This window comes from Mus pahari, chromosome 5, assembly GCF_900095145.1.
Source record: "Mus pahari chromosome 5, PAHARI_EIJ_v1.1, whole genome shotgun sequence".
Classification (NCBI taxonomy): domain Eukaryota; kingdom Metazoa; phylum Chordata; class Mammalia; order Rodentia; family Muridae; genus Mus; species Mus pahari.
Window position 1 is genome coordinate 34,212,795 of NC_034594.1, and position 9,401 is coordinate 34,222,195.

The window sequence follows — 9,401 nt, forward strand, 5'->3', positions numbered from 1 at the left end:
CCATCTACGGGGACAACTCACTCTCTCTCTCTCTCTCTCTCTCTCTCTCTCTCTCTCTCTCTCTCTCTCTCTCAAATGCAGGCAACTCTTAGACTGGATTAAACTCAAGTTTCAGAGAAAATCTTCAACTATCACTGTCATTCGGGGGAAATGTATATGCGTCCAGATAGTGGCTGAGGAGCAGCTCTCTAATGCTGGACTGTGTTCCAAATCCTGACCCCACACGCTGTTCAGAAAAACCCACCACCCCCTGACTGCTTCACTGTGAAGTTGATGATAGCATGCCCTCCCTCCTGGAATTGTGAGAAGGAAATAGATGGGATATATGGCAAAGAGCCTGGCACAGCATGAACACTTAGCCAACTTTAGCTTTATCATTACATGTGCCGACCTCTGTATTACAGCCACCATATGTCACCAGTTCAGGCCTGAGGATCCTAGCCCACTTACAGGCCAGATACCAGCCAATCAATGGTGGGATAAACTTTAAGACTCTCAGCTCTTGTTCTAACCTTAAAGTATAGCAAACTCCAAGTCTGACTGATGGAGAAGTCAAGGCAGCCCCCAAGAGTGATATAAGCACATTAGGATGGGAGAGGGAGGCTGGGCCAAACTCTGCACTGGAGGAAATGCAGGTATGGTCTGGCAGATGGATACACCGGTTAAAAAGTCAGCTCATATATTTGTTTTTTTTTTTTTTTTTTTTTTTAAGTGTTCTCAGGGTTAAAGACCTGGCTCAGTAGTTAAGAACACCACTGTTCTTGCAGAAGACAGCGTTTATTTCCTAGCATCTGTATGTCTGCACACAACAGCCTGCCCCTCCAATCTCAAGGAATCCGACACCCTCTCGCGGTCTTTGCTGACAAGGTTATAATGTCCTCTGCACTACTGTGGCTATTTTGCTTCCCGAGGAGCATCGTCAGTGCCTGCTTCTCTATATAGATGTGCATGTTGTTTGTTTGTTTGTTTGTTTTTGGTGCCTAAGTTAAACTCAGTGCCACTAACTTTCCCTGTTGCCCAAAATTCTTATAGTTACAAAACAGAGAAATCCAAGAAGAGTCACTCACATTAGAATTTAAAGTTTGAGTCTGCTAAACATAGTTTACGCATTACCAAATTGGCCAGGAATGCCATCGTAAATGCATGATGCAAACCCGTGTTTTGCTGGGTTTGCTTTCAAATTGTCTCTATGGCTTGCTCAGATCATATAAGCCGTGCTGTCAGAGTTAACCCACTCACAGATGTCAACCATGGCCCTAGGAGTGACATAAGCTGTGACATGGAATGAGACTATAGGGACTTTGGTCTCTGAGATAGCCTGGTAATGTTCAAGAACACTTGGGTTGAGAGCCTGGAAAATTGCTCTTTCATGGCTCTCCACTCTTGCTCTCACTCTCGCTCTCTCCTGGGTTTCATCACAGCCTTACCTGCTTAAACCTTGAGTCACCCACCCCACTTTTTTCTACTTTTGTCTGAGTAGTTTAATGAGCTCAAACTTGGGGAACTTTACTGGGTCAACAATCTAAAATAACCCAGATCAGCTGATTGAAAATGCAAGCAATGAATGCTTAGCATCATTAAAAGTGAAATACCTCAGAATCTAAAACCTGTCCATGTACAATCACCAAACCCAGGCACTATTGTGGATGCCAACAAGAGCTTGCTGACAGGAGTCTGATATAGCTGTCTCCTGAGAGGCTCTGTCAGTGCCTGGCAAATACAGAAGTAGATGCTCATAGCCATCCATTGGACAGAGCACAGGGTCCCCAATAAAGGAGTTAGAGAAAGTACCCAAGGAGCTTAAGGGGTTTGCATCCCCATAGGAGGAACATCAATAACCAGCACCCCCAGAGCTCCCTGGGACTAAACCACCAATCAAAGAAAACACATGGAGGGACTTGTGGCTCCAGCTGCATATGTAGCAGAGGATGGCCTAGTCGGTCATAAATGGGAGGAGAGGCCCTTGGTCCTGTGAAGGTTCTATGCCCCAGTGTAGGAGAATGCCAGGGCCAGGAAGTGGGAGTGGGTGGGTTGGTGAGCAGGGAGAGGAGGGAGGATATAGGGGGAGGGCATTTTCAGAGGGGAAACCAGGAATGGGGATAACATTTGAAATCTAAACAAATATCTAATTTAAAAAAAAAAAAGCAAAAACAAAAAACAAAACCTGTCCATCTCTCCCAAGAGCCGAGCGTGCATTTTCACATGTCTGGGGATTGACTACATCATTCTATGTTCTCCCCACTAGTGGGGGACAGGGAGGATGTGGGTACAGTGAGCATCCAACAGCCTGCAAAGCCTTGTGGAAACCCACGCTTACTAAAGTCCAAACACAGCATCGATTTTCAGGCAGCTGCAGAAAACCAATTCAATCAGTCTGAAAAACTGTTCGAAACTCTAAGTACCACCAAAGCAAGCAAGCCTCTTACCGTTCTGGATGAGCGTTTGTGACCGCGTGAACCGCCCATGGACAGCTGTCATGTGCAGAGGACTTTTGCCATCCTTACTCTGCAAAAGGAGAAAGGAGAAAGGAAGCTGTGAGCCACATCATGGATCTGAACCATCGCCGCGAAAGCCACATGGTGGATCTGAACCATCGCCGCGAAAGTCACATGGTGGATCTGATCCATCGCCGCGAAAGCTGCTCGCGGCGCCCTGGGGACATCGATTTCAGTTTTGTTTTAAACATATGGTCAACAATTTCAAAGAAGAGATAAATTTGAGATAGTAAGAGTCTAAGAGGAATGGGACAACTGCTTCCCAGACCCCTGAGAGGGCCGATTCGCTCAGGGCTCACAGCAGCTCCTGCTGCTTCCACAAATCCACCCAGTAAGCAGTCAACACGTATGCAGCAGGCTGTGGGGTTATTGATCACCGATGGCTGCTAATAGAACAGCAGTCTGTTTAATTTCTGGGTGTGGTCCCTAATAGGCTGCACCTGCTCCAGTGACTGATCCCACATCCATGCATATATGGTGGGGATATTTGATCTATGGAGGGAACAGTTAAATTTGATCAAAATACATTGTATACATGTATGAAATTCTCAAAAAATAAAAATATTATATAAAAGATGCAACATATAAGACTTCTCCAGTTACTGTATAACATTATAACATTAAAATTTTGTTTATTATTACTATTTGTGTGTGTGTGCATGCACGCACATGTGCAATGGTGGGAAGGTGGGGGGACAGGGATGGTGTACATGTGGAAGCCAGACGATAGCTTTGTAGAGTCCTTTCTCCCCTTCCAGATCTCTGTGGGTTCCAGGGATCAAACTCAGGTCACAGGCTCACCTTTATCTTTACCTGATGAACTATCTCACCAACTGCCTCTTCTTAAAAACAAACAAACAAACAAACAACCATTTAACAGCACATCTTTAAAAACCTTAGAGAAGTGATCGTCCAGAACATTCTCTTCTCCCTTGTTATCAATGGACAAAGGATATTTCCTGAGGTGTTTGTCTCAGTGTCTAGAAAAGTAAGCAATCGTGAACTTGCCTAGGTCTGTTTGACCTACTGGCTGGCTAAATTGATGCAACTCTCAAAACTGAGGGGAAACCCTAACCATTCCCTGCATTTTATTGGTAGTTAGTAAATATGGGCTGAATTTACGTATGCCTTACTCATCACAGAAAAATTGGGAAATTTCCTAAAACAGACTAAGACAAAACATAGACAATATACAGAACTTACCTACTGACCATTGTACTAACGACCAAACTCCCACAGTTAATTAAGAGATGAAAGTGCATCTGAAAGGACCTGTCTGATTCTGGAACAAAAGAACGTCCAGAGGAGCAGGTGTATAGATATTTACTCAACCAAAACAGCTCCTCAATATGGCACTCCCGAGCTTGGATCGTGTGGAGCTGTTCATATTCAGTAGAAACTGTGCCTTGGAGCTTCAGTGTAGCTCCTTTTCTGGGCTACAATATGCAGTATGAAACCCTAGAGGAATGGTGTGAGGACAGCAGTGTGCAGGTGAGTGGCATGAAGGTGAGCGGTGTGCAGGTGAGCGGCGTGCAGGTGAGCAACAGTGTGCAGGTGAGAGGCGTGCAGGAGAACAGCGTGCAGGAGAGTAGCACGCAGGTGAGCAGCATGCAGGTGAGCAGCATGCAGGTGAGCAGAGTGCAGGTGAGCAGTGTGCAGGTGAACAACATGCAGGTGAGCAGAGTGCGGGTGAGCAGAAGAGGGAAGGTGAGCAGCAGAGGGCAGGTGAGCAGCAGAGGGCAGGTGAGCAGCAGAGGGCAGGTGAGCAGCAGACTCGCTGCAGTGGACTGCTGCCTACTGATGCTCCGCGTGGGGAGAGAAGTTGTTAAAGGCATTTTAAACTTCTGATAGGTTTAAACTTATGATGAAAAGTTCCCATATCTTCATTTAAGTGTTGCTTTTTAATTTTATTACATTTTACTTAATGTATTTAATGTATATGTGTGTGGATGCAAATGCCACCATGTACATATGGAAGTCAGAGTGTAACTTGAGCAAGCCAGTTCTTATCTTCTATCGTGTGGTATCCAAAGTTCTAACTCAGGTCAACAGGCTTAGCAGCAGGAGCCTTTCTTCACTTGCTGAGCCAGTTTTCTGGCCCTCAGGAATTTTTTTAAATGGTTATCACTGTTATTTCCTAAATATCTGTAGAAAAGCTTTTTTTCCAAGTTCAGGTTAAAATAGTGAAGTGACACACATGAATACTCAATCTTGTGATGAAATCTAAACATCTATGCTTTAAAGTGGTTTTTAAAATCCCCCAATTGAAAGCAAATAATTATTAAATAAGTATCTCTTAGAGGAGATCCACCCCTACCCAGGGCTCTAATTTGTGACACGAATTCTATGCACTAACTCATACCTACTGAATCTCAGCATCACCATCATCACCTCAAGCTTGCCCAGTGCAACTGTACCATTAAGAGCCGTGGCTAAGAGCCATGCTTTAGGCTATGGGTGGCGGTGTTCTGGTTGCTGTTTTGGTTTTATGTTTTGTTTGTTTGTTTGTTTGCTTGCTTTTTAGCTTTATTATATCCTGTAAGTATTCCTTTGAAAAATGTGGTTACACAAAGTCTATGCCAACAAGAGTCAATCACAGTGGTAACTACATCCCAATTGAAGAAACAAACAATAAAGTTAAAACTTTTTTCTGGTATATGGGAGGGAAGATATTAGGACCCATGTAATATTAATACGGCCTGAATCAGCAAATATTGAAAAAGGGCAGAAGTAAGACTTACACCTTTTAAAGGAAAAGCCAGTGGGAGAACAAAGTTTGTCTACAGCGCGACCTTGACACACTCATAGACATTTCAAAAGCCACATAATTCCAGAGTCTGGTCTGGAGTGGAGACAGTCCCAATAACTCTAATACCTGGGAACCACTCTGGAAAAATGAATAAACACACACACACACACACACACACACACACACACACACACACCGAGTAAGAGGGACAGGGACTATAGTCCAAGACTCATTGACAGTGAAAGTGTGACTTTAGAGTTGACACTGACTTGTCCATAGGTGGTGCTGTTTCTTTAAATTTTGCTTCAGTATTATCTCTTAGATTTAATGTAAAACTGTAAGTAATTATGATTTAATTAAATGTATATAAAGCTATAAATACTTCAAGTTTAGGAAATATCTTGATAAATATTGAAGCTGGCACTTTCCCACGCTTGGAAAAGAGCATGAAGTCTCTACAAAGGATTCCTCAGTTGGTGGCTGTATACAGTGCAGCTGCGAGCCAGGGCAGGCGCAGGCAATTACTAGCATATAGATTGCAAAGTCAGTCCTGAGTGGAAGGGAGCAACCACCATGCAGGAATGACCCCAGCTGATAAAATGCAGAGCTGGGCTGCTTGGTGCGATGGCGCTCATCTCCAATCCATCCTTGCAGACTTGGCTTTGTTCACCTACTAATGAGACTGGGCAATAGCCAGTTGTCCTCGGTTTCATGGCTGCCATTAGGAGGACGCTTTGCTTACATGGTACGGATGTAGAGAGTACTCATTCTTTCAAAAAATAAAATAAAATAAAATAAAATAAAATAAAATAAAAACCTGACAACCAAGGACATTCAAAAGGCAATCCATGTTCCTTCTTAAGTCTTTAACATTTAGAACTCAATATTCAAGCTGAAAGTAGAAACTCTGCTACATTTCATGGTCTGCCTCTTCATGCTGGGACCTGTGGTTGCTACTGTCCCCAGTACTTTGGACATGGGCAATACTGTCTGTGTACCTGGGACGATTGTGCTCAATCCTTCTATTTGTTCAAGACTTTGCTTTTATGGAAAAAAAATACTTTTCTTAATTCCTAATAACCCTCCAATTTCTTGGGTATATTTTTCCCATCAGATTAAAGACTTTGAAATTTTTATTTTGAGTCTTCACTTAAACAAGAATCCCTTTTGTTAAGTATGGTCAAGCCCTGAGTCATATGAGGAAATTAGCAAGAATTGTGATTACTGTGTGACAAGTACTAGCACTTTATGCAGAGTAGAACCCAACACGTTCTTGAACTAAATAGAATATATAAGTTGTCTTGCACACCATGTTCCTCAGGAGTCCATTAAGCCTTTCTTCTATACATAATGCTTTCTGGGTTCATTCTCACACATCCCAAAGCTTCCTCCCTCAATGGCACCGCTACTCTCTGGAGACAGGACATGCTCTGTGGCATGTGGCATCCTAGAGTCACAGGAGTCAGTGCCCCATCTCAAGACAATAAGGTTGCTATGGGATCACACTAAGTTAGGATAGGGGCATCATTATGTGAACTCAGTTACCCAGTCTGTAGGAGAGTATCTGAAAGCTGACCGTGAAAAGCCACATGTAGTTCAGCTTATTTCGTTTTAAATGATGACATGTGTGGACTCAAATGTTGACTTTCTCTTTCCTTCCTCCTTTCCTTCCTTCCTCTCCCAAACTCCAAGGCTATGTTTCTTCTGCTGCTTCCTTCTGCCTGTAACAGTTCATGATAAATCCCATTTTACAAATTAGCCCCGGAACATACAGACAAGGGAACCGACTCACTCAGCAGATATATGGCAGGATCCAGTCTCCTAGCTATAAATGTTCCAGAGGTCCACAGACAGCAAGTGACCAGACTAAATGTTAGTGACCAGGAACTGAGGAACGAGGCTGCAGCTATCTGAGATGTTTTCTACCTTTCCCACGGTGGCTTTGTATATATAGTACATTTTTGAAGTCTGACTGTTTGTAAAAAAAAAAAAAATGCATTGAGGTACTACCAAACTTATAATCTGTAATAGAGAAGAAAATTACATATTTCTCTTAATTGCAAATTACAAGTGAATCTTCAATAGATTTTCATATAAAACAACATGCCTTTATTATTTTACCGAGGTTCAATAGTGAAAGGTCAAAGCTAAGGGAAATGAAATGAAGCTAGTGGACCGGGGACTGTACTGTGCACATGGAACACACACCCTCTCCCTTTCCCACCACTCTACCGCCCATGAAGACGGCACTCACCTCTTCCTGAGACCCTGCCTGGGCTCCGTCTATAGAATGTGGAGCTCTGAGACACTCTTTATTGGATCTATTTTTCCCTTTCGGCATGCCTCAGACCTTCCTGAAGAAATCACACTCCCTTCAGTTCTTTCTTCCCTTTCCTTCATCCTTGCTCTGTATCTTCCTTCTCCTAACCCTAAGTGCCAAGAGCTCCTGCCGACTTCCCTCAGCTTCTCCAGTCATGCTGTTATATACTCTCTCTGCAGATGACAACTGCCCTGTCCTGTCACTTTTCTGTGACTGAAGCAACCAAAGTACTACTATTTTATCCTTCACTGCTCTCCTATGCTAAAACATCACATTTTCCACTTCTGTGTTCTCAGCCTGGCTCAACATGAGTTTCTCAAAAATTAAAGGCAGAACCTGTGAGATGATGGTTCAGTGGGTAAGGAAGGGTGCTCACTGCCCAGCCAGGGCACTCAAGTTCAATTCCCATAACCCACCTAATACAAGAAGAGAACTAACTCCCGCAGGTTGTCCTCTGACCTCCACATGGACGTGTGCTGTGGCATAAACACTGTACCCACACACAAAATAAAAAGAGTCAGCTTGCTTCCTGTGCCTACCCTTGCTCCTGGAATCCTCTCAGAGAATGCAAACAATATCAAGTGCTTACTGTATGCTAGCTCTGGGCTGTAACAATTAGATATGACAAATATGCTTAATCTCCACAACATGCCCATGAAGAAGAATGATATTATTTCCCTTATTTTACAAAGCACAGATGGGTTACTTTTTGTATTGGCTATTCCTGGTTGTCAACTTGACTATATTTGGAATGAATTACAATCCAGAATTGGAAGGCTCACCAGTGAACCTAATCTGGAGGCTGGGAGATAGAAGTTTCTGATCTGGATCTTGGTATGGAGATCTTGAGGCACAGTGGCTATGGATTCCAGAAGATTAAGACAGGGAGATCTCCGAGTCCAAGGTCATCTGGGATTAAAGGTGTTGTGGCACACACATTCAATCTGGGCTACACCTTCTGCTGGAGACCATATAAGGACACTGGAAGAAGGGAGTCTGGTTCTTGCTCTTTCACCTTCTTGCCGTGTGGGACTCAGCAACTGCTGGATCCTTGGACTTCCATTCACAGCTACTACTGAACCATTGTTGGGAATTGGACTGCAGACTGTAAGTCATCAATAAATTCCTTTACTATAAAGGGACTATCTGTAACTTCTGTGACTCTAGAGAACCCTGACTAATACACTTTTAATTAAGGCAGTCTAGCCCCAGAACAAAACATGTGCCCATTCTATAGTGTCACGCCCCTACCAAGATTCCATTCTTCATCTTCAGGTCCTACTCCTTATCTTGCCAACCTTTGATGATTCTCCCTCTGCAAAGCATCTCCCCTTGAGTGGCCCCTTCCATTCTTCAGTGGCCCCTTCCACTCCTCATAGGCCCCTTCCATTCCTCATTGGCCCCTCCCACTCCTCACAGGCCCCTCCCACTCCTCATGGGCCCCTCCCATTCCTCATGGACCCCTCCCATTCCTCATGGACTCCTCCCATTCCTCATTGGCTCTTCCCATTCCTCATCCTCATGACTCATCACCTATTCCAATTTCATTAACTTTCAGTTATTTTATTTTTTTCCCATTTTTTATTAGATATTTTCTTTATTTACATTTCAAATGCTATGCCGAAAGTTCCCTATACCCTCCCCCTGCCGCTGCTTCCCCTACCCACCCACTCCCACTTCTTGGCCCTGGCCTTCCCCTGTGCTGGGTCATATAAAGTTTGCAAGACCAAGGGGCCTCTCTTCTCAATGATGGCCGATTAGGCCATCTTCTGCTACATATGCAGCTAGAGACACAAGCTCAGGGGGTGCTGGTTAGTTCATATTGTTGTTCCACCTA

General features: G+C 43.8%; 1 protein-coding gene across 4 annotated transcripts in view; it reads right to left on the reverse strand.

Annotated features, from left to right (window-relative positions):
- Positions 1 to 9,401, reverse strand: part of Ankrd44 (ankyrin repeat domain 44) — a 277,518-nt gene that overhangs the window by 106,851 nt on the left and 161,266 nt on the right. For all 4 annotated transcript variants that reach the window (XM_021197304.2, XM_029538308.1, XM_029538309.1 and 1 more), the window contains exon 9: positions 2,427 to 2,505. In XM_021197304.2, the coding sequence (XP_021052963.1) occupies positions 2,427 to 2,505 (79 nt within the window). The remainder of the gene's footprint in view (positions 1 to 2,426; positions 2,506 to 9,401) is intronic.